The sequence below is a fragment of the Cebus imitator genome, unplaced genomic scaffold (assembly GCF_001604975.1).
Source record: "Cebus imitator isolate Cc_AM_T3 unplaced genomic scaffold, Cebus_imitator-1.0 Scaffold520, whole genome shotgun sequence".
Classification (NCBI taxonomy): Eukaryota; Metazoa; Chordata; class Mammalia; order Primates; family Cebidae; genus Cebus; species Cebus imitator.
Genome location: NW_016107835.1, coordinates 365,858 through 391,155, shown reverse-complemented (window position 1 = coordinate 391,155; position 25,298 = coordinate 365,858). Strand labels below are relative to the sequence as shown.

The 25,298-nt window shown below is 40.5% G+C and overlaps 1 protein-coding gene across 4 annotated transcripts in view; it reads right to left on the bottom strand.

Moving 5' to 3' along the window:
* The window catches only part of SHROOM4 (shroom family member 4), a 239,770-nt gene that overhangs the window by 13,544 nt on the left and 200,928 nt on the right, over nucleotides 1–25,298 (bottom strand). For 2 of the 4 annotated variants that reach the window (XM_017514206.2, XM_017514207.2), the window contains 4 exons: nucleotides 15,062–15,865; nucleotides 10,476–10,656; nucleotides 6,447–6,716; nucleotides 1,483–5,131 (listed from right to left, as the gene is read on the bottom strand). In XM_017514206.2, coding sequence (XP_017369695.1) covers nucleotides 4,862–5,131; nucleotides 6,447–6,716; nucleotides 10,476–10,656; nucleotides 15,062–15,865 — 1,525 coding nt within the window. In that variant the 3' untranslated portion in view covers nucleotides 1,483–4,861. Of the gene's footprint in view, nucleotides 1–237; nucleotides 1,119–1,482; nucleotides 5,132–6,446; nucleotides 6,717–10,475; nucleotides 10,657–15,061; nucleotides 15,866–25,298 lie in introns of those variants that run through there. The other 2 variants (XR_001820538.2, XR_001820539.2) reach the window with 2 other exon arrangements.

The following is a 25,298-nucleotide window of genomic DNA, read 5'->3' as shown; positions in this document are numbered from 1 at the left end:
GACTGGATTAAATCTGTAGATCAATTTGAGGTACATTTCATCTTAACAATACTAAGTCTTCCAATCCATGAACATGGAGGGCTTTTCCATTTGTTTAGATCTGCTCTGATTTCTTTCGACAATGTTTTATAGTTTTCAGTGTAAAAGTTTTGCATTTCTTTTGTTAAAGTATTCCTATTTTTTTGCTTTTTAATGCTATGTAAATTGAACTGTTTTCTTAATAACATTTTAGGATTGTTCATTTGATCTTGTGTTTTAACCTTGTATCCTGCAACTTTGCTGAATTCATCCAGGCAGGTAGTTGTGAGCAATATGAGAAGAGCAAAAATATGCCTGGGATAAGGAAAAATTGAATTTAGTAGATCAGGACTATAATAATGGTTACCAGGTACTGAATACTTTTTTGACAAGTCAGTACTTCCCACACTCTAATATGTACATGAATCTTCTGGAAATCTAGTTAAAATTCAGATTGCTATCACCGAGTTTGGGGTGGGCCTGGGATTCTGCCTAATAACTACTTGGATTGTTAGTGGCTTTTATTTATTATTTTTGAGTTACAATAACTCTGCAAGCTGGATAATACTGTTCCCATTTTACAGATAAGAAAATGACTTCAGAAGTTAAGCTAGTAGCCTAGATTCATTGAATAAGTGGCAGAACCAGGATTTGAACACAGTTAATTTTAATGCCAAAGCCAAAGCTGCACTCTTTCTATTCTACCACACTGGATATCTTGAGTAGAAGGAGGATAGTTGGAATATGAACAGAATATGGATCACAAAAAAGAAAGCTTTTCAATGTCAGAGTTGCTGCCTGGAATACATTTGAGTCTAATCTTTGAGGCTGATTTGGAGAGCAGAAGATCAGCAAGACCCTTGCTTTCCAGGGAGCTGAGAGTGAAGGTGTGAGATTGGAGTATCAGCTAAAAGTAAGATAAAACTACTAGAAAGAATTCAAGATTAGATGAAGTCTAGAAAGAACGTGGCTTACCTTCAATCAGGCTAGATTCCACAATTGGACTCTATACTGCTTAGGTCTATACCTGAGATTACACCATTGTTGACTTTTTCTGCATTCTAAACATGGGGTTAGACTGGTTGTGATGTTGCCAATGACTAACCAGAGAGAAAGAAATATATCAGTGAGCTAAAGGGCAGGGCTGTGTTCTTGAGGTCCTTCTAAGTAGAAAAATACTATGCTTCAATACTGTGATAACAATAGAAATAACCAGTGGTTAAAACTCTGTGTTCCCTCTTCAGTGTGCTCTTGAAACAGATGTCTAAAAGCTGTTCCTCTAAAAAGGCTATGGCAGATCCTGCTATTTAACTGGGGATGATGAATGGTATATCATTAATACCATCCCTCAGAGGCCAGAGTAAGGGTTTAGGGATGTGGGTAAGGATCCGGTCATATGAAGGAGAATTTTCAGCAGAATCTTTAGACTTCCATCACCTGAGTCAAAACACATGAGATTTTTTCTTGTCCTTAGCACCTTTTATTGAAATATGACCCTTGATGACAATCTGGCAGGCATATCTATGTCAGCCAAGAAGGGAGTGGTGGAGGACACAAATGCAGAAACAATAAGATTTGGAAAAAGAATAGCTTCACATGGGATACATGACCCCCAACAGCTGGTACAACCAACATTGGTTCTTTATCTATAGAAACTGCCCCCTGCCCCACTCCCCTCTAAAAGATCTACTAATCTTCAAATAATATAATATGCTGTTGCAGAAATATTATTGGCATAGACAACTCCTCTGGCAAAGACAGTGGGAGTCACCAAGCTCCAAATGGGTGGAAGTGGCCAGAAATGGGACCAGCTTCTTCCATCTGGGGCCTGCTACTGGCAGAGCAGCACCTTCAGGGAGACTTGGGTTCAGAATGTGGCTCTGGTGTGCCTGGGCAGCTTTTTGGCACATGAGTTTAAATAGAAAACAGAACCTGAACCTAACCTTGAAAGAGGCTTTTCATCTTTTCACCCTCTCTCCTTTTCTCTGCTTCCAATTTCTTCCTTTCTAGGACTTTATTTTCAGCATCTCTGTCTTATTCTGTCGGATTCTACTTGGGCATTTATGGCTATATCCTGGCTGAGCCTCCAGCTGTGGAACTCAGGGAGACTCAATTATCCAGAGCCCTTGCAGGTGGCCAGGGAAGTGGGGGGACATGTGATAGTAACTCATGCACTGACTTCTCTATCAATCATCATGCTTGCCTATTACCCATGAGGGCCTGTATAAATACTTGAAGGGAGAGAGCAGAAGTCAAGACCAATAACTGTCTTGGGGGATCTCCTTTGGCCTGCCTTCCAAACTGCTACTCACTGGCAGGGCTTGGAGGAAGGCTGAGCCCAAGAACTGAGAACAGGGGAGAGACACTACATCTCAAGTAATACTGGCAGCTTTGCAGCACTATCACACACAATGAGTCTGCCCTGGCAGGAGTGTGGCACGCCAGTGTCTGTTTAGCAGGTCACCTTTATCTACCAAGCTTCACTGTTAGGTATAGTTTTGGGGTTATTTTTAAGTGCTTTGGCAACTTTCCCTGCATGCGAAAATGAACATCTTTGTGATCTGATTCCAACTCTAGAAACTAATTTGAGATGGGATGAAGAACAAAAATAAAAGAGTCAGTAGTATTTTTGGCATCATAAACTTAAGATACAACCAATCACATGCTGACTAGAAAAACTCAAGACTATGGCCATAGTGTCCAAGGAAGTGATCATTCCTTTCCATAGGCCCATATTACCAAAAAGTTGTTCTAATCAACAAATCTGAGAATGATGGAACATATCAGCCTCATCCTGCCAACACAGGACACCTCAATTTGCTCATTGTTTGTCCTAGAGCCTGCTCAGAAGAAAAGATAACAACTATGGCCTCCATTCAAAGCATTCCCCTACCTTCTCAATCTTTGCTGGCTTGTGTAATCCTAGACCTTGCAAGCCACCAGCCTTCCTGAATAAAGTAGAATCTTCCACTGGAGGGGAAATGGCAGGGTTGCCATTCTAACAGTGTTTCCAGCAGCAGTACTAAGAGTAAACCCAGGGCTCCACAGAAAGGCTTACCGCACCCCCCACCCCAGGACACCCTGCTGGCCAAGATTCTCCCATTGTTTTCAAATACAATGAAGAGGAAATGGAAGCTAGTGAAAAGTATTTGTAACAGCAGCAAAACTTCCTTGGCAAATTCTTTGGCTGAAGGAGACATCCCGGCTGCTACAGTTGACCTTCAAGGACCCTGAGGAACTCAGCAGTAACTAGCAGAGATGCCAGGCCTTGTCTGGGTTGCATGATACCAAGCACTGACCCCAGTTAGTGAGAAACAGCTGAGCTGGATAACAGGGCAGCATTGGACCATAACCCCCTTTTTCCCATCGTCCACCTGAGGGCTACCTTTCCAGCATAGAAACTAGCTACTGGTGTCAGGGCCTTGGCAACAGCAGCAGTTTTAGTTGTTTGCATGCCTAAGATCCTGGCTGGGTCATCAGTTGCTCTGGGGAGCTGGCTTTGGCTGGAGCGCCCAGCTACCTTAGTTTTGGTTCCCCTTAGCCAGGCCACAGGCTGAGAAAGCAATAGTTAGAGGAGTTCCTCCTCAGGTCACCTCTACTCATCCCATAGCTTGGAGATGGTAGAGAAATGGCTGAACCTTTCTCTGTTTCAGGAGATTTCTTTGGTTTCAAAGAGAACTCAGTAAGAAAAACTTGAACCCTGCTGGGGAATGCTAAACTCACAGTCACTTAGGCTTCAGGGAAGCACGGGGCCAGGCCACAGTAGGAAGGCTCCAAGTTCAAGGGGAGAACTCATTCCTAGACATTGATAGCTATGGTGGGAACAATATTGGTACCTGCTTACCTAGCCATGGTGGATTCAGGCTGATCTGCAGAAAATGCTTTCCTTCTGGGCTAACTTTTCCCTCTCCAACTTCCCTCTTCTCACCTTACTAGTTTAAAAAGAAAAAAATAATCAAAACATAAAAATAAATAAAATCAAAATGCCATTTAAAATATAACAATAAGAACCACCTCCCCCAATAATGAAACCTATATCTAAAAGTCAGCTTTAGTAGAGCTATTAATGGCCCATATGGTGAAGCCCTGGGGTAGGCACCTGGGGTAACCCACAGCAATGAAAAGGAAAGATGAAACAAGAGGTGGTAGGACCAAAGTCTTAGGACAGGAAGAGGGTCACACTAGCCAGGGCTAAGAGTAGGACTCTTCCCCTGAACTTGCTGCTGGGAAAGGTGAGGGTAGAGTGGATTTAAACCTGGTTCCTTCCTAAGGGTCACCTGGGAATACTCAACGTTTGCTTGCATTTCGTTCAGTATAATTCCTCCTTCTGTGCTTTTCCCTGCAAAGCGTGGATGAGGCCGTGAAACTGGTGCCAGGTGAATGCCCTCAAGGCGGCCAGCTCTCTGTGAGAAATGGCTGGGCCACAAGCCCTGGGGCAGAGTAGAACTGCAAGGAAGCTTCCCTCTGAGCCTTTAGAGGCTGTTGATGATACGGGTGGGTGATGAGCACTTGATGTCTTTGGTGTCCTAGTACAAAGCAGAATGAAGGCACTTAGTTGGCTCTCTGTGCAGCAAGTACTTGCCCTTGGCAACTGTGGGAAGGAGAGTGTGGTTGTAAGATCACACCTTGCTGCAGCTCCCTTGGGTAGAAGCCTGTGGCTTCCCCAAGGTCTCCTAGCTGGTTAGGACCACTGTTAAGGAAGGAGCAGTGAGAGACATCCAGGGTAGAGGGCTGGAACAAACTGCTAATTGCTATCTATTTGCTGAGAAACTGCTAACAAAGAAGATTGAAAGCACTTCCCACTGTGGCTGGGCAGGGATGCTGTGGCAGACTGCTGGCAGAATTAGAAATTGCTGGGCCCCAGGAGTAGACTCTCCCTGAGACATTTGAGCTGCTCTTCCCCAAGCTTGATCTTCTCCTCCAGCTCTCGCTGTTCAATGATGAGAGCAGATTTCATCTTGACAAAGTGCTGGTAATCTTGGAGCTGGTCCTGAAGCAGGTAGCGGGAGACCATGCCAAACACCAACTTCTCCCGGCGGTCCACGTGCTCCTTCAGCTCCTTGGCATCTGCCAACTGCCCCGTCAGCTGCTGCTTCTTCTCTATCAGCACCAACTGGGGGAGCAGAAGACCAATCAAGGACTCTTTCAATTACCAGGCATCTGTCTAACAGTGCTGTCTAGTAGTACTCCACCAGAGATGCTGCCACAAAGCAGCTATCCATTCTGCTAATTAGTCAGTCCTAGATTTTCCACCCTAAAGTCCACTTCCATGCAAAAGCCTTTGTTTCCAGTAGCAGGAGGGTAAACATGACAACAATTCTGGACAGGGGATGTGAAATCACCTCTTTCCATCTCTTTAAGGCTGTCTTCAATGTAGGGACCACCACTGGGCTTGGGGTGGAGGAAGGCTCGGACAAAGCCAGCCTGTGTCCCTTTCATCTGGTAAACAACTGTCACTGTGGAGGTGCTTTCTGTATGGTGTGTGTGTGTCTCTGTGTGAATGGATATGTGTGAGTGTATGTGTCTGTGTATATATGAATATGTATATGCATATGTGCCTCTTGCTGTGGATTCAAAGGTATATCCAAAGCCACTTGTATAGGAAAAGGTGATGCAATTTTGGTTCAGGAATAGATGCATAGTGACTCAACCTGTGAAACTGACAGCTTTCTAATATCAACTACTTGATGAGACCTACCCCTCCAAAACTGCTGAGTTTGCCTCACTGAGTGAGGCAAAACTGCTGCTGCTACTACTACTACTCAGAGCTAGTACTGATTCAGTGTTTACCCTGTCCCAGGCCCTGTTTTATGTAATTAACATAAACTAATTTAATTCTCACAATAATCCCGTAAGGCAGGAAGTATGTTCACCCCATTTTATAGATGACGAGATTGAGGCAGAGTAATGTTACGTGAGTTGTCCACAGTCACATAGCTAAGAAATGGTAGAGCAACAATTTCAGGGCACTTAAAAGCCAGTGTTCACAGTCTTATTTTTCCTTTTTTCATGTTTCTTTTTTGTTTTTTTCCTCTGTCACCCAGGCTGGAGTGCAGTGGTACAATCTTCACTCATGGCAGCCTCTAACTCCCAGGCTCAAGCAAGCCTTCCACCTCAGCCTCCGGAATAGCTGGGAGTATAGGCATGCACTACCGCACCAGGTTAATTTTTGTGTTTTTAGTAAAGATGGGGTTTCATTAAGTTGCCCAGGTTGGTCTTGAACTCCTAGACTGAAGCAATCTGCCCACTTTGGCCTCCCAAAGTGCTGGGATTACAGGCATGAACCATCGCGCCTGTCCTCAGTGCTCACACACTTTTAACCCTATCCTCTACTGTTTCCCATATAGCCCAACTTTTTGAAAGAGAGAGCCCTGAAAAGAAACAAATGGCATTTCCTTCTACCCACACCCCAGAAACCCCAACTCTACCTTCTCCTGGTTGGCCTCTGAATCGATGCTATTGAGAGCATTCTCTACCCGGGCCAGTCGTCCAGAGAGTGACAGCAACAGGTTGACCACTTTGTCCAGGTCCCCAACAAACAAGCGGTATTTTTCAAATTCATTGGATTTGCAGACGGCTTTTAAGTTGGCCTCCACCTCCTCCCCAAGGGCAGAATTGGCATTGATGTCCTCTAGCAGCCCTCGCTGGGCCTCCCGCAAGACAGAAAGTTTTCTGCTGATGCTTTCAATAAGCTGTACCTAGGGGAATTAAACAGAAGACAAAGGATGAGAATGGGGACCAACAGAAACTGATTTATGCCTGTAACCTCTGTTTTGGAATACAAGGAAGAGACAGTGGGCTCTATCCTAGTCACTGGAAACAAAGGAAATTTGGGCAAGTCATGAGCAACTCCAGCCTTTTGGGCAAGCAGCTTCTTTCCGTCTGGTAGGGATCTCCATGTCATCACCAAACTTTTTGGCATTGGGTAAGTGATACCCATACGCTAAGCTTCATCTACCAAATGCAACTTAATATAATAAGTACTTGCTGGAACTGTTTTTTGTTTTTGTTTTTGTTTTTGTTTTTGTTTTTGTTTTTGTTTTGAGATGGAGTCTCGCTCTGTTACCCAGGCTTGAGTGCAGTGGCATGATCTCAGCTCACTGCAACCTCCACCTTTCAGGTTCAAGCGATTCTCGTGTCTCAGTCTCCTAAGTAGCTGAGATTACAGGTGCACGCCATAGATGTCAGGCTAATTTGTTTTATTTTTTTTATTTTTAGTAGAGACAGGGTTTCATGACGTTGGCCAGGTTGACCTCAAGTGATCAGCCCCCTTCAGCCTCCCAAAATGCTGGGATCACAGGCGTAAGCCTCTGCACCCAGTCCCTTCCTGGGACTATTTAATAAATAGGAGTTATAGTCCTTGTGAGAGCCTAGGTTGGAAAAGCATTTGCCCTAAGGTATTTGCCTATCACTTCATTCATTCTCCTTCAACCCATTTAAGTACCTCTCATGTTCATAGCACTGTGCTAGGTCTTTGCTTCCTCAGCTTGGCTTTTAGGCCTTTTGGATAAGACTGAGTTCTGGAGTTATAATGACTGGGTTTGACTTCTAGCTCTGTCACCTCCTAGCTGTGGGACCTTGGGTGACTTGACATTCTTGAGTTTCACCTTCTTTATCTGTAGAATGGGGGTAACTGCTGTACCCACTGCATTGGGTCATAAAAAGGAGTCAGTGAGGTGATGCATGCAAAGTGCTTGGCCCATAATAAGTGCTCCATAAAAGCTGGGCTGCTATTATTTATTACTCACTCTGGTCCCACCTTGCCATTCTAATGTCACTCCTCAGAGTCTTTCAGAATTAGCTCCTCACTCTCCTCTGTATTCACAACACTCATTTTTGTGTTCCTCAGTAGTTTATGCAATTCCACCTATTCTTTATCTCTTTCTTCATTTTGGTTATTCCTAAATTTCTTTGGGGGGCAGCTCTGCCCCTCCCCTCCCCCACAGGAAGCCCTCTTCTGTAAGTCTTCTCTCAGTGATCTTGTTTTGTCTGAGCTTTTAAGTATTTTAGAATTAGAACCCTACAGTGTAATTTGAAGTTCTTCACTTTCTATTCCGTGTGTGTGTCTGATCCCTCACCTGCTGTTGATTGTAAGTTTCTGTGTCTTCTGATTTGTCTCCCCTATAGGTGAGTGCAGTCACAGGGAAGTACAGTAGAGTTTTAGAGTCAGAGACATCTGGATTCCAATTCTAACTCCAAACTGTATGGCCTTATGATAGATACCTAATGCCACTAAGACTTCTGTTTCTTCATCTGTAGACACTTCCCCAACTCCAGAGATTTTCTGATGGTTAAATGAAGCCACATAAGTAAAAGACTTAGTATTATGACTGACACTTAAATGCTCAATGCATGTTTACTAATGCTAATATTATTATTTAGTTCTACATGGTATTCCAAATGAACGGATACTTGTCTAGCTTCAAGGTTATGACAATAATGGCCCTGTCCCAGTCTGCCCATAGCCTTTGCAGCCAGTATTGTATTGTGGTTAAGGGCACAGACTCCAGTGCCAGATTAGCAGAGTCTGAACTCCTGCTCTGATGCAAAGTAATGGTATTATATATGACGTTCAGCAAATTACTCAACCTCTCTGCACGTCAATTTCCACATCAAAAAAATAGGATAACAATAGGACCTACCTCACGGAATTGTTATGAGAATTAAATAAGTTAACACATGTTACATGTTTAGAATAGTTATCTTGTACATAGGAATATCCTTCAATGTATGTTTTAATCTTTTTCTAGTCCAAGCACAGGGACCATAGGCTTGTAGTTTTCTAGAATATATTCCTCTCTAGTAGTTTATTTAGAGATGTCCAAAGTGACCAGGACTAAGAGAGCCTTCTCCAGGCTCCAAGACCTGTTGTCACATTTTAGAACCCTTCAAAAGTCAGGAGATCATTATAATCTCAGTCTGAAGTATAATGGATATGCATTTAGGAAAAATTCCAAAACCCACTGGGAACTGGGTATCAGTGATATGAAGGAGGCAACACAATTAGATGCTAAAAGGCTGCCAGTTATATTCCCACCATCTGCTCTCCCAAACAAAAGTCAATGCTGGGGACAAAGGATGGCCAGGGGCCATCTGGAAAATGACCCACTTGGAAAATCACCTACCAACCCCAGTTCCCAGGCTCCAGGGATAGATGGAAGGATAAGTGGTGAGGGCGCTTTATTTCTTGGGACTTGTGCTCTACAACCTGAACCTCAATCCTGAAGAAGTGTACTGGATAGAGTTGTGGAGTCATCACAGATCCAGCCAGAGCTAAGTTGTTTTTTCTGGGACATTGCAAATTGGTGACATCCCTCACCTTTCTTCCTCAGAGACAAAGTGTCGTAGCCCACCCACAATCACTTCAAGTCACTTTCTGTTGTTCTGTGCTCTGCCATTTCTGATCATCTCTTTCTTTTCCTGGTCAGAGTTTTTTTTTATTAGGTTTGCCCGTGCAGAGGCCAGGCCATGAGTAAGCTAGGAGTACCCCTGCCATGCTCACAGAACATGGAATCCAAGGAAACAGATATCTGAATCAATAAAACTTCAACACTATCATGCTTCCAATTCTTCCCCTGACATTTTGCTTCAGATAGGAAATTGGAAGAAAGGCTCTTGCATATGGCCCTGTACCTTCCTACAGGTCATGTTCTGAAAGAAGTATGGGCAGAAGAACAATTTACATTGAGTTCAGATGTCCGCAAAGAGGCAAATTGAGCCTTTGAGGTTGCCATGACAACCCTATTTGCTTATGAAATACAATAGGTAAGTGCAGGGAGGGCAAAGTAATTCCAGGAATTCATTAGAAAACCAGACTAGTGGTACTCAGACAAAGAAAGGAAAGCTTTGGAACAACAACATCATCATCATCCCCATTTAACTATTTTGTGTTTTTAAGACATAATTGACTATCTTTGCAAATAAACACTAAAGTTTGCCAGCCTATAATTTGTCCTTATTTTACTTAGTCTGTTCTGTCTCCCAGGAAGTTGCACAAAGAATAAAAATCAATGGCACTGCCATTGGGTACAAGAGCCCACTGGCAGAAGCTCTAATGTGTCCTGAGTAGTGAGTTAATTACAAGGCTGGCTCAATTCAGAGAGACAGCATGTACTGTAGAGTAGAAATTCAGACAGTCTTGACTTCAAGTGCTGGATCTACCATTTAGTCTGCACCTGGGCAAATTAGTCCCTTCAACTATTAAAAATACCCAATCTACCTTGTTGGGCTGTTCTAAGGATCACAGAGACAATAATGATGATTATGACTATTATTATTAGTGACTGGATCAAAAATAGAGTGGACTTGGAACTGTGAGAAACCCAGAGAAGCTGTACGATTTCCATACTGAAAATATGGGAATGTGAGATATTCTAGAGAGTGTAGAAGGTTGGTCATCCTCCAGACACATTCAAGCTAAATTGTGAAAATCTCTAGGACACATCAAAAAACTTTACCTTTTTTTGAGCCAGTTCATGGTCAACTTCCTCATCTCCTAAGCCAATCTCTGCCATCTCGGGTTGATCTTTCAGTTTGTTCAGCAGCTCTGCCTTGGCCACAGAAATATTGTAATAAGCTGAGTAAGAGGTAGGGATTCCTGGGGCCCCTGGAGGAGGCGAAAAGTGCTGAAACTCTTGTCTGTGGAAACAAAGAATGACCATTTGAGCACCTCTGTTGAGAGGCTGCTAACATTTCTGCTTTTTAACTTTTCCATCTGAAAAATGGAACCCTGCTTCACCAAGGAGCTGAAAAACAAATGAACAAGAAAGACACTGTTCAAATGTAAACAGGCCACATGAAGGCAAACTGGAGTTAGGTAAAGGCAAATTTTAAGAACTCAGAAGACTATTGCCGTGCCCATGACTTCACCAGCTAGGGAGACTTCTTTCAAGATAATTTGGTTTTGTCACTAACACTCAATTAAAATCCAGAAAAACTAGCAGGCTCTAAAAGTTCTGCGCTTCTGATCATCATCCCTTTGGTTCACGGCCCCAGTATGTGGATCTCAAAGTAGGGGCTAGGTGGTAGAGAAGTACCTGAGACCTTAGCTATGGGGTTCTCCAAACCTGTTGGCCTCCCTCAGATCTACCCCTGGACCTTCACCCATACTGGCTCTATCTAGTCTGCTTGCTTACAAAGGCACCCTGTGGCTTTCCTGGACACTCTCATCATTTCTTCTTTTCCAATGCCACTCCTGCTTGAAATGGACCCTCTGCTGCAGATCTCCCACGGCAAAGAGTCACCCATGACCTCAACAGTGGTTACCATGTTAAGAACCCCTGCCAGGGACTTGTCACGGCCCACCACATCTCTCATGAGATCTTCTGACATTGCCTGCTATAGGGCAGACCTTCAGCCTGAGAAGGGATCGCATCTCTCCACTTTTGGCATATTCCCAATGGCCCCAGCCTCCTCCATGGTTGTAGAATGAAATGGGGGAAAAAATGGAAACAGTGGCACCTAGGGGCTTCACAAGTGTAGCAGCAGACCCTATTGTCTTGGGTTCACCAAAGCCTGTGGGGCTGAGGAGTTGCTTCTCAGAGCCTCAGCCCATGAAAGAGAACTTCTCCTCAGAAAAAAATGTAGTTCTGGATCCATGCTGCCTTAGGTTTGGCCTCTTCTGCCATCACATCTTCTGGTCTGGTGTGAGGAAGGAAGTAGAGAGAAATGCTACAATGTCAGGTTTCAGTGATGGAAGGACAAATGATTTTGTCCATGGTTTATGCTAGGGGATGATCCATTCTCACTATATTCTTGTTGCCTGGCAGCCACTCCCACCCTCCACCTGTCTATAGCACTGCCCCTTCGCTAACCTCTAGCTGTTCGAAAGGGAAAAGAGAAACTCATTAGTCATTTTTGCAGCTATTTGCAGTTCTTAGATAAAGGTCAAAAATAATGGTTAAAAAGCTTCACAGCTATTTACTGATTCATGCTATGCTGTCTCCTAATTCATCACACAGAAGAAATTTGGGCATACCAATATTCTTCATCCTAGGTAAATTCATTTATATGTAAGTTTCAAGCTTGTAACACTGATAAAAGAACAATACCAGCTAACGTGCACACCGTACTTACCATACCCCAGAAACCATCCTAAGATAGAAACACACACACATAGGTATATAAATATATAATTGAATGCTCATGAAAACCATTTTACAGATAAGGAACATGAGGCACCAAGAAGTAAAGTGACTTCTCCAAGGTCACCAGACATTAAATGGCAGACCTGCGATTTCCAACTGGACAACCTTACTCTAGAATCTGTGCTTCTAGCCACTATGTTATACTGCCAAAGGGACAACTTGACGTCATATAAAAGCTTACATGTAAGGAATTTTCTGGCTGGAGTATATCTATGTTAGCAGATAATAGAGAATATTCTGGAGGGAATATGAACTTAGGGAATTCCTATATACAAGAAAATATTTAGGGTACATGTGAAAGTTTTGTGTCAGAAAGTATTATAAAGGAAAAAAAAAAGGATGTGCTAATTGGAGACTCCGTTCTCCAGCATACACATCCCTGCATCATATTATAGTATATCATATTAGGCATTATATTCTAGGGATCCTTCCCTTATCACCTCCATTAACAGGGAAAGGATTATAGGTGATCTATGAGAATATAATTGGAATTTAATAGTAAACACCAAAGCAAAAATCAGATTCCTTTCACAGAGCACTGAGAAGAAATGCAGAGTCCATAAAGCAAGCTATACATATACTTGAATCAGAGTTATTAGAGTTAAATAATCCTTGATTATTCAACTAGCTGGCTTCTGTGTGTATCCCAGCATTTTTTAATGGAAAAGTAAGTAGGTTATAGAGGTACCACAGTTTAACTTGGCTGAAATTAAGATGTCTTTGTTTGCATTTTAGATTCAACATATTATGCATCTATATGTCCCTTACAAAATCTTAAAGCTGCTTCCTTCTGGCTAGGACACTGTCCTCTCCTAGGGTCTGGAATAGAATCTTCTTCAAGAGCCCAGAGACCCTGGGATGATAGAGCAAGCACAGTAGGTACCTGTGATCTTGTGATAAAGTTACTTTATCTCCCTGGGCCTCGCTTTTCTCATCTAAGAAATGGAGAAGATGAATGGCTATTTCATAAGTTTACTTTGATGATTAAATTAATACACAAAAGTACTTAGAACAATGCATAGCACATAGTAAGTAGTTAAAAAGAAATATTAGCTATGTTGGTAACGATGCTGTTCCTTAACTCTCTATCACTCAAAGAAGCATCTAATTTATTTTGTAGATACAAGCAGAGCTGTGTGCACACAAATGTTTTCCGTTATATCCCATAGTCATTAGAAATAAATTTCTGGAGCAATTTACAAGATCTTTAGTAATAGTGATTTCTTTCTGTCTGGCCAAGGTGCCAAGGCAAATGGAGCTACATAAAGAAGGAAAAACCAGGGTCTGTTAATGCTGCCTCTGATACACCTTGCCCTACAGGAGAGGAGAGGACCCTGTGACTCCTGGCCTACAGAAAGAACAAGATGTCTCTGGAAGAGGCTGACTAGGAAGGCAAAATAAGCATAGGCTTTGGAGTCAGACAGCTCTAGCTTTGCATCTTTGCTGTGTAACTTGGAATTAGTTCATTTCCTCAGCTGTGAAATGGGGATAATAATGGCCAATACGGCTATTGGGAGGATTAAATGAAATAATGGACATATAATGTCTAGCAGTGTCTGATATATAATAAATACTTAATAAATGTTCATCCATTCATTTATTTGCTCTTTCTTCTTAAATATTTGTTAAGTGCCTACTATTTGGAGGTCATTTTCCCTTTTCTCTGCTATGATAGATAACAATCACAGGTACTTTTCACAAAATGTTTTCTCATTACAATAAGAATGCTCCCCAGGTAGAAGATCAGCTTGAGAAGCAGCCACAAGAGATCTAATGGAGGATTCTTACAGTGCCTGGGAACCAGGCCCACCCTGTAAATGTGGTGCTTATGGCATCTTAAGCTGGAAAACTGATCAGCCAGCTCCAGATAGCCAAGTCACAGATTTGCCTGTCAATAAAATACATGATAACAAGGTACCTGCAACAAGTCTCAGGAAAATTCCTGCTATAAAGGGAGTTAAAAAAAAGCAGTTAGAAGCCACCTGCCTCCCCAGCCTCAGCAGAGAGTAGGCTGAGCTCTTCACAGGAGAGCAGGCAGAGCTGCTGACAGCCAGAGCACTGAGCAAATAATAGAGATGATGGCCCTGGGGCTTTTGCTTTGGAGCAAAAGAAATAATAATAATAAATAAAAATGCACTGTAGGGCATGCCGATGACAACTGGCTCTGTGGAGTGAATAAACGCTGGCAGTCCTGCTGCCAGAACACACTCCCTGCCTAGGCAGTTCACCCTGTCAGCTACCACTTATTACCCACCCACATGAATGCAAAGAGGCAGGTAAACAAGGAGGGGGTGAAAGTAGAAGAGAAAAAGAAAGTCCTTAACTGTTGTAAGGATTATCAAGGCATGAAGCACCCAGCCCCAGGAATACTTTTGATGTTGGGGGTTGTGGTGTGTGGACGGGGGAGTGAGTTTAGAAGTCCAGGCTTGTTGTCCTAGAGTAGAGGTAGGTCAGCTTGTGAGCTGGCCTCTTATTCTGGAGGGTAAGCAGAAAAGAAGGCAGAAAAAGTGCCTGAGCCAGGTTTCTGGGAAAGACCTAATACTGGCAACAAGTGTTCAATGCCTTTAAGATCAGGGGCCAGAAACTGATGGATACGATAAAGACACATGAAGGAAAAATACAGTACATTAATAATGATATTTAGGGATAAGAACATGATATTTACTGAGCACCTACTATGTGCTAAGTATGGAGCTATATCCTTTATGTAGATTATCTTAATATTCACAATGATGTGGAGGAGGTATCATTATACCCGTTTTCCAGGTAGGGAAACTGAGGCTGGGAGCAATTTAATTGACCAGACTGAGGTCATCCAGTTAGTAAATTGTGGAGGTAAACTTCAAACTTGTGCTGCCTGCCTCTTCAGGGACCTAGTGTCTTTCGCATGTACTTACTTGGGGGATTCGGTGGCTTCCTGTTCTGATGTCCTCCAAAGCCCACCAATGCCATAGTAGCAAGGGGGCTGAGCCTGCTCAGGTTGAGATCCCAAGTACCCCCTTATTGGAGGCAGGAAATCACTGGAATGGTGTGCAAAGGATTCTTGCTCTGCTTGGACACTTTGTGAACCCTGTCTTAAGCCCTCCATGTGGCCAAGGCTTAGGGGTTGCGGCTGCTCCAGGACCTCCTCAGGATTGACAGCACAGGAGCCAGAGGTTTCTGAACTGAAATACTGGGGTGGCAGCTCCTCTTCCTCCTCTTCTCTCTCCTCCTCCTCCTCCTCTTCTTCTTCTTCCTCCTCCTCCTCCTCCTCTTGTTGTTTCTGCTGCTGCTGTGGCTGCTGCTGTTGCTGCTTCTGCTGCTGGGCTGCACGAAAGAGCCTGTACTTTTCCCAGTTGGGAGGAGGAGGGCGAGGAGGAGGAAAGGCCTTCTTCCTGGCTCCAAGAAGATCCGGCTGGGTCTCATCACCTTTGCTAAAGAGCTCCCTCCTATGCTGCCCCCAGGTCCGGGTGCTTTGGGGCTCCAAGCTGATGTGACTCTCTGAGAAGGCACGGCTGCGCAATGGGTGGGGCATGGAGGCAAGGGAGCTCCCCTCCTCATATACTGAAGTTTCCTCTGATGTTTTCAAAGCATGTTTGAAGTCTCCAAGGAGGTCGAGAGAAGAAATTGCCCGGTAGCTTGACAAGTCCAGCGATGGGTTCTCAAGGCAAGGATGGGAAGGGGTTGCCCACGAAAAGCTAGTTTTGGAATGAGCCGTCTCCCTGCAAAACATCAGATGACTACTGAGAAAAACAAGCAAGTTGCAGATAGGCCCGTATTTTAGATGACAACATTTATATAAAATTTAAAATGTCCACAAAACAATTTAATATGTGTAGTAAATGTAATAGTAATAGTAATAATAATACAATAATAATAATAGCTAACACTTACTGAACATGTACTAAATGCTAGGCACTGTTTTAAATGGTTTCCATGTCTTATCTATTCCTCACAATAACCCTAGGAGGTAGCTATTACTATTGCACTGATTTTATAGTTGGGGAAACTGAGGCATAGAAAGTTGAAGTAACTTGCCTGGGGTCATAAAGCTAGCACGTGGTAGAGCTAGAATTTGAACAGTTTAGCTCCAAAGTCTGGATATACACACACCATCCCAGTCTGTTTATAGCAGTCAGATTGCATGTGCTGTCTTCTAGGGTTTCCAAGCCTGGCTATCCTGCCTCATCTGTTGTTTTTGTTTGCTTTTCACTATAAAAATTTCAAATATTTAGAGATATACAGAGATTGATAGCCATGATACCCATGCTGCTACCTATCACCCACACTTAGTAAGTTTGAATACTTTGCCATTTATGTTTCATGGATTTTTCTTAAGAAATAATATCCTTCACATAACTCCTCACTTCCATTACCCTACTGCCTCTCTACATGCAACCTGTATTATGAATTAGATATATATACTTTTTATGTTTTTATACTTGTAATAAAAAACACCAAACAAGTCATAGTTATCTGCTATTTGGGATTTAAAATATTTCCTTCTGGCTAGGCACGGTGGCTCATGTCTGTAATACAAGAATTTTGAGAGGCTGAGGTGGGTGGATCAGTGATTGAGTCCAGGAATTCAAGATCAGCCTGGGCAACATAGTAAGACCTTGTCTCTAATTTTTTTTTTTTTAATTAGCTGGGCATGATGATGCATGCTTTTATTCCCAGCTACTTGGGAGGCTGAGGTGGGAAGACAGCTTGAGCCTAAGAGGTTGAGGCTGCAGTGAGCCATCATTGCACCTCTGTACTCCAGTTAGGGTAACAGAGTAAGACCTGTCTCAAAAAAAAAAAAAAAAAAACCCTCCTTCTAAGGCAATTCCAATCAGAATTATCAATAGAAATTTTTAACTAAATCTAACTACGATTTTTTAGAGAATTAACTTGTAATAAAAACATGATATAATATTAAAGAATATTCTGCTATAGAAATGAAGAAATGAGGAAAGGGGCAAGTAAGGAATAAAGTATATCATAAAATAATTGCAATTAAAACAATGTGTTATTGATCAACCAAACAGAATAGAAAGTTCGGAAACAAAGCAGACTACCTATAAAAATATCATATACATAATCTTCCCCCAAAAAGGAGATAAAGAAATATTATTCAATAAATGTTTTTGAGATAACTGTAAAGTAGTGCTTTTTGGAGCTACATCATATATTATATACCAAAATAAATTCCAAATCAAGAGTCATGGATATACGTGTGTGTGTGTATGTGTGTATAATTTTAATATATATGTTATATGTGTATATACTACACACGTATATAACATAAGAAAAACCAATCAGAAAATTTAAAAGACTATCATCGTGAGGTGAAATAAGACTCTCATAAGCAATAGAAGAAAACCTCCAAGGAAAATAAGTCCAGGTTTATTTGAATATACATAAAAAGTCAAACCTCTGTATAATAAAGAGTGACTAAAGTTAAAAGACGTCTCTTTAGCCTCAGGGTATAAAGAGTTAAGCCCTCTAAGCCACAAGATGTGGTTTCCTGCTGTAGCCTGTGAGTAATCAGCATCATGCTAAGTCTTGCCCAGTGACAGGAAATTCCAGGGGCTCAATTAAATCATCATACAGAATATCCATTCAATAATCATGATGAAGATTAGAAATATTTCTTTAAAAAATAATAATACACATAATGATAGCCAAATTCAGACAGAATGGAAGACAAAATGTCCTTCATTCCCATCTTATCCAGCCCCCATTCTGGTTAGCTCACCACTCATGTGGATCAGAGATTCATATCCAGACATACCGATTATCTTCTTATTTGGGCTTTTGCACACTTATAGTTCATTACGATTATAACAATGCCTTGTGTTCAAACTGTTCCACATTGCATATTCCCTCACAAAAAAACACCAAAACAAAAACAAAAGGTGATGGACAAGTGGAAAGTAAAAAAATGACAAACATGTACCAGGCAGAGAAGCCTTTCCTGACTACTTTACCTAAATTCGGCACAACTTATATTTAATCATCCTTATTCTACTTTGTTATTTGGTATTCATCTTCATCCCCACCTGATATCGTATCACATACCTATTTTTACTTGATTATTTTCTGTTCCAATCTCTAACTAAAATGTAAGCTCCATGAGGGCAGGGATCTTGTCTGTCTCATTCATAGGTTTCTAGTGCCTGGCACACAGTGGGTGTTCAATAAACATGTTTAATAAAGGAAATAATGTCAAAATTAAAGAAAAAATAAATTATGACACTCATTTCATAAGTTGAATTAAAAGCAAAAAACAATAAGATAAAGAAGGGCACTGTAATGTTAATTAGAACACATGATGAAGATCTACTTCCTCTCATCTTTTATTCACCAAAAAACATAGCATAAAGATTCTTAAAGCAAAATCTATAGCAAATGCAAAGGTAGAAAAAAAGTAGAAACAAAATATGAGACTGTTCCAGCTGATGACAGATCATGACAGTCAAAAACTAAGATAATGAGAAAATCTAAATTTCTTCCTATACTGAAACAGACTATATATTTTTCTTTATCAAGGACCCATTGAGTATATTTTTAATTGGCTATCTACTGAGCCAGAAAATGGAAGTAGTACAGACCATGTTCTCTAATGACAATATGGTAACATTAGAAATTAATAACAAAATGAAAAAAAAATCTTCAGTATATAGAAAATAAACAGAGAAAAAAATCTACTTTAGTCAAAGAGAAAATCTAATTTGAAATTGTTGAATACCTATTAAATTACAACAATGGAAATATCAGAAGCTAGAGGATATGGTTGACTAAAGCAGTAGTCAAAGAAAAACTTGTAGGCCAGGTGTGGCAGCTCACACCTGTAATCCCTGCTTTGGGAGGCCGAGGCAGGCGGATCACTTGGGGCCAAAATTTCCAGACCAGCCTGGTCAACATGGTAAAACTCTGTCTCTACTAAAAATACAAAAATTAGCTGGATGTAGTGGCGGGCGCCTGTAATCCCAGCTACTCTTGAGGCTGAGGCTGGGGAAGTGCTTGAACCTGGGAGGCGGAGGATGCAGTGAACTGAGATCGTGCCAATGCACTCCAGCCAGGGTGACAGAGCAAGACTCTGTCTCAAAAAAAGAAAAAGAAAAACTTGTAGCCTTAAATACTTATATTAGTACATATGAACAAATCAAAATAAATGAATTAAGTATTCAACAAAAGAATACAATAATCATAAAAATCATAAAAATAAACCTAAAACAAGGCAGATAATAAAACTAATGGCAGAAATTAACATACTAGAAAACAAATTATAGAACTAATAATTAAAGCCAAAACCAATTCCTCAAAAGAAAATATAAAACAGTGAAACAGATTAACCACTTGCTAATCTAATTTAAAAACATCCAAATGTGCAAAATTAGAAATGGAGAAATAACCACAGTTACAGAGTAAATAAAAAGGATAAGAGAATATTTTGCTCTACCCCATAAAACAAATTTGAAAACTTAAAGTGTGTTTCTATTAAGACAAATATTACCAAAACTGATTGAGGAAGAATGAGAATTTATAAACCCACAAGTTACCATAGGAAAAAAAAATGATAAATTTGATCAAAAAATAGCACAATCACATGGTCTCATGTTAATTCTACCAACCTTCAAGGAATAAAATCAAACAAATGTTATTTGTACTTTCTAGACTCTGGAAATCTAGAGAATAGAGAGAAGAAAAGATTCCTGCATAATATTGATAGTAAAGCCCAGCAAACATAAAAGAAAAGCAAATTAGAGACCAATCTCATCTAAGAATATAGATGCAAAACATATTAAATATCTTAAATAAAATATTAGCAAACAGAATCTAAGAGATGTTAAGAAATATAATACACCATGATCAGATGGGGTTCATCCTAGAAATATAAGACTGGTTCAGTAATAGAAAATCTATTGATATAATTGACAACATTAATAAATCAAAGAATAAAAGTCATATAACAATTTCCCTAGTGCTAAAATGTATTTGATAACAATTCAACATCATTTCCAGATTAAAAAAAAAAAACTAATAGAAAAAGATGTCTATTTCCATAATATCATCATCAGACTTTTTTTTTTTTTTAAGTCAAAAGCCAATATTGTGCTTAATGGCAAAACACTAGAGGTATACCCATTAAAATCCAGAACAAGGCAAAGGTGCTCACTTTCCTTACTAATGTTTAATATTGTTCTGAAAGCAATAGTGCAATTTGACAAAATAAAGATGGAAACATAAAATAAAGATGGAAACATTAGAAGAAGGGGATACCTTCTCACCATGTATAGATGATAGGAGTATTTATCTGGAAAATTCATCAGAAACTTTTTTTTGAGACAGTGTCACTCTGTCACTTAGGTTGGAGTGCAGTGGCACGATCTCGGCTCACTGCAACCTCTGCCTCCCAGGTTCAAGTGATTCTTGTGCCTCAGCCTCCCAAGTAGCTTGGACTGCAGGCGTACACCACCATGCCTGGCAGATTTTTGTATTTTTAGTAGAGACAGGTTTTTGCCATGGTCTTGAATTCCTGGGCTCAAGTAATCCCTCCACTTCAGCATCCCAAAGTGCCAGGATTACAGGTATGAGCCACTGTGCGCAGCCTCATCATAAACAATTTTTAAAATACCAACAACAGGAAAATTCAGTAAGGTGTCAGGGTATACAATTAATATACAGAAATCAACAACTTTTCTATATAGATGCAACAATTAGTTAGAATATATAAAAGAGGGAAAGATCACATTTACTACAGCAATTAAAAAGATAAGATGCCTAGAAATAAACCTAACAAGATATATGCAGGATCTATATACCAAAAACTTTAAAACTCTATTGAGAAACATAAAACTAGATGCACATAAATGAAAGGACTCACAATTTCCTAGTGACGATGACTCAACATTGTTAAGATGGCAACTCTAAGTAAATCTATAAACTTAATAGAAACTCTATAAAACTGTCAACACATTGCATTTTGGAACATTATTGTAAATTTCATATGGGAAAAATAAAATCATGAGAATCATGAGGGAACGGTATGGAAAATGTGGAGTCATGAGGGAAGACTAGCCCTACCAATTATTGAAATGATTTCTAAAGATAGCAGTAAATAAGGCAGTCTCACAAATAGAAGGTAAATCCATGGAATAAAACAGAGAACACTAGAACACTGACATCAACTCAAATGTATATGGGAAGTTAGTCTGTGAGGAAGCATTTCAAATAGTGGAGGAAAGACGAATTATTCAATACATAGTTTTAGAACAACTGGATAGCCATTGAAACAAAAATAAAGCTGAATCATCACATCACTTTTTACAACAAAATTAAGTTTATATGTATCAAGATTCAATTGTCAAAAAAATACCATAAAGATACTAGAAGAAAATATTTTTAAAACTATGAAATAATGTCAGCAGGATAAGTTCTAAGTAAGACACATAATATAAAAGTTAGAAGGGAAAGTTGATAAATGTGACTTCCTAAAGCTTAAAAAATTATGTCCAGAAAAATATACCATAAAGTCTAAAGGTGAAGATATACTGGGAAAAATATTTGTAACATCTATAAGAGTAAATATCCTTAATATGTGAAATATGCTTACCAATCAATAAAAGGGACCAACAATTCCATAGGGAAAAAAAGGTATAGCTTACAGAAAAATGCAGATGACTTATCAACTTACCAAAGGTGTTCAACCTCACTTAAAATTTTAAAAATGCAAATCAAAACAAAAATGAAACTTTTAAAATAAAAAAGTAAAAGAATTAATGAGGGTATAAGGAAACAGGTGATCTTTTACACTGCTGGTGGGAGTGGAAATTAATATCACTCGTAGGGAGGGCAATTTGAAAGGAAAAGAAGGTAAAATGTGCCTATCCTTTGACCCAGTAGTTCAATTTCCAGAAATTTATCCGGCAGATGCATTCCAACATGAACACCAAGAGATATCCATAAGATATTCACTGTAGATTTGTATGTAATCACAAAAGACAGGAAACCATCTAAATGCCCTTCAATAGGGACTAAATAAAATAGGGAATATTTATATATGGAACACATGTAGCTGTTAAAAGTGATGCAATAGATCTATGTGTAATATAGAATAATCATTAAAATAAAAAACCAGGATGTAGAATAGAAAAGCTGTGCAATATGTTTGTAAAAAAGAATGTATATACATGCACACACATTACTTTTCTGGAAAGATACACAACAAACTGCCTGTTATGTCTCCTGTGAAGAGCTGTACTGATGGTTTGGGGTGAGATTCTGTTATAGCATGCGTGTATGTATAAAGTAAATGCATTTATGACTTTTTTCAATTCAAAATTAGTAAACAGAAAAATAAAGCATAAATCTGATTTTGTTATACATTTTTCTGCTTGAAGCATACATTATTCATAAAATACAGACCCTTATTAGGATTTGTAAGGTTCCTTAAAATTCTGCCATTCCCACACCTCCCACACTTCTTTTTGTCTTTACATGCTCTGTTCCCTCTTTATCCTCTCTTTTCCCCTCTTTATCTGACTTACTTTCAGATTTCCACTAAGATATCATTTCCTTGAGGAAGCCTTCCCTGTTTCCCCCAAAGTATGGGATAATGCCCAGACTCTGCTCTAACAGCACCCATTAATTTTCCTAGCACAGTATTGCTTAGTTGTCTGCCCCTTCCACATGACCATATTGAGGGTGAAGGCCATGTCAAGTTCACTGCTATATCACCAGTATCCAGCACAGTGCCTGGCACACAGTGGCTGCTCAGTACATATTTCTCCAGTGTGGAATAAATGCAGGTTTGTGTGACTATAGAAAAGAAGAAAACTTAAACCTTTTACTGTAAGCTTGCAGCACTGGTTGCCAGGCAATGGAAACAATGAGTGGCAAGTAAAGCAGTCAGCAGCTGTCCAATTGCTCCAGAATCTGATTGGGATTTGTGTGTGGTAGTGGTGGTGGTGGTGGTGGGGTGTGGGCTGGGATTTATCTTGAGGCTCTGTTTGCACAGCAAGCCTGTTGTTTTAATGTAAATTGCATATTTCTTTGCGGTAGTGCAAGCTAATGGAAATTATTTGTTTTGCTCAACCTTATCAAGCTTCCTAATTCTATTACTGGGCTGATGTACCCTACGGTGCTCAAAGAGCACCACACTTCTTCAAATGAGCTGCGTGGAGCTTCTCTGCTTTGATCAAAGCTGGTGCCTTGCCAATGCTGTCCTTAACTACACATCTCAAAAGATTACGTTCTTGTCTCATGTAGGTGCTTTCATAAAATGTTGCTTCCTACTTCAACAGGGTGCCTGGCCAATGCCCTTCAGCCTTGCCCAATCATTTCTTCAGTTTTTGGCATCCAAAGATTAAAGGATTAATGGGCTATTGATACCTACCTTGAAACCTTTATGGTCAGTTCCCTTTTTCTGCATTCTGGAGGAGTTCTGGGTTTGTAGAAAAATGAGGTCAACTTTCCACTCTACTGGGCTCTAACCATTCTTCTTTCCTTCTCCCTGAAACTGGATTTCAACCACCTACCTTTTCTTTTCTTGTTTTTTTTTTTTTTGGACAGGTCATTTATGTTTTAGTCTAGGGTAGTTGTCTTCACAGTATTTTATTTATACTTGTTTTTTTCTATTTCTTGCATTTTGAAGCATAAATGTGAGGACATTAGCACATATAAGAAATTAATAAATATATTGCCAACATAGGTAGAGGGTACATGCTTAAAAAATTCTTTCTGAGAAGGCTACATGATCCAACTTTTATTGGAAACCACTAGTCTGAGAAAACAGCTCATAATCAAAGTAGCTCCTCATCAGAATTACCCAGGAAGTTGTTTTAAATGTAAATTCTTAGGCCCCAACCCTAGAAAATGGGATTTCATACCTCTGTGGTGGGCTCCAGAAATCAGCATTTTAAGCAATTCACCTAAAGGACTCTAACACAGGTGGTTCAGGGACCATATCATGGAAACAAAGGTTCAGAGTAAAAGAATTGGGAGTGCTGTGGTTTGGGGGCAGTTATTTGTTCCAATTAGGTTGGTTTTCAAACTCTACGTTCTGTTCCACACCCATCACCATACATACTTGGTTGCTCATTTCTATCTCCTGTCCCTGCCTCTCTCCCAAACTTCTTCTCCAATCTAGATTTCATGAAATGCAGCAATATCCTCAAAGGCAACAGATGGGCCAATCTCTTGCAGCTATGATGCAAAGAACCCTGCTCCATGATAACAATCAAATTCACTGCATTTTCTTTTTTCCCCCAACCAGCGCACAGGACAGGCAATAGAACAAAGCAGAAAGAACACAGTTTTAGAAAGACTTGAGTCTGAATTCCAATAAAATTAAAAAATCTGGCTCTATAACTCAAAACCTGCATGACTTTGAGCAAGATATTTCACTTATCTTACTTCCAATAAAATACGTGTCTTACAAATAAGCAATCATGAGGACAAACTACGCAAAAAAAGACCTAGAAATGATGCTAGGAACACGGAAAGTTGCCTTCACAGTTGTATGCTTCAGCCCTGTTCCTTGTTCCCATTAAGAGAATTGGACTGCACTGTTCTCTGGTTAATGTTCCCTGTTAATGGAAGAAAAGAACGTGACCTTCTAGGGGCATCTGATGCCTCAAGTCATGGGACTGTGACCCCATCTAGAGGTACTGGGCACAAGGCAACCTGGGAATTGCTACTCTCTGCATCAGCCCTCATTTTAAGAGCTCTACCCTCCCACTCATCTGCCCTGTGTTGGGCCAGCCTGAGCCTTACAGAGTCACCTTACATCAAGCAGGCAGAAGGAGACCAACTCCAGGAGGGGAAGGACTACCCTTAATGGGATCATTTGGGCCAATGTGTGTACTAGTCATTCCTTCCACTAATCCTTGCTGAATATTACACTGTGCAAGATGATCAGATCAAAGGGGAGCAAAACCGATATTGCTCCTGTCTTCCTGGCTTTAACAATAGAAGTAAAATGGTGAAAGGGGGGCTTCCGTTGAAGGGAGTCAGCCTAAAGCCAAGGATATTGGTTGGCCTCTAGAAGTCCTATTTTCAAGGGGATCAGGCCTCCTAAATGTAAAGAAATTTGCAACTCTGCTTTGAGACCAAGTAAGGATTCTTTCCTTGGAGTGCAGGGCAAGGAGTTTCATTAAGAAAAAGGAA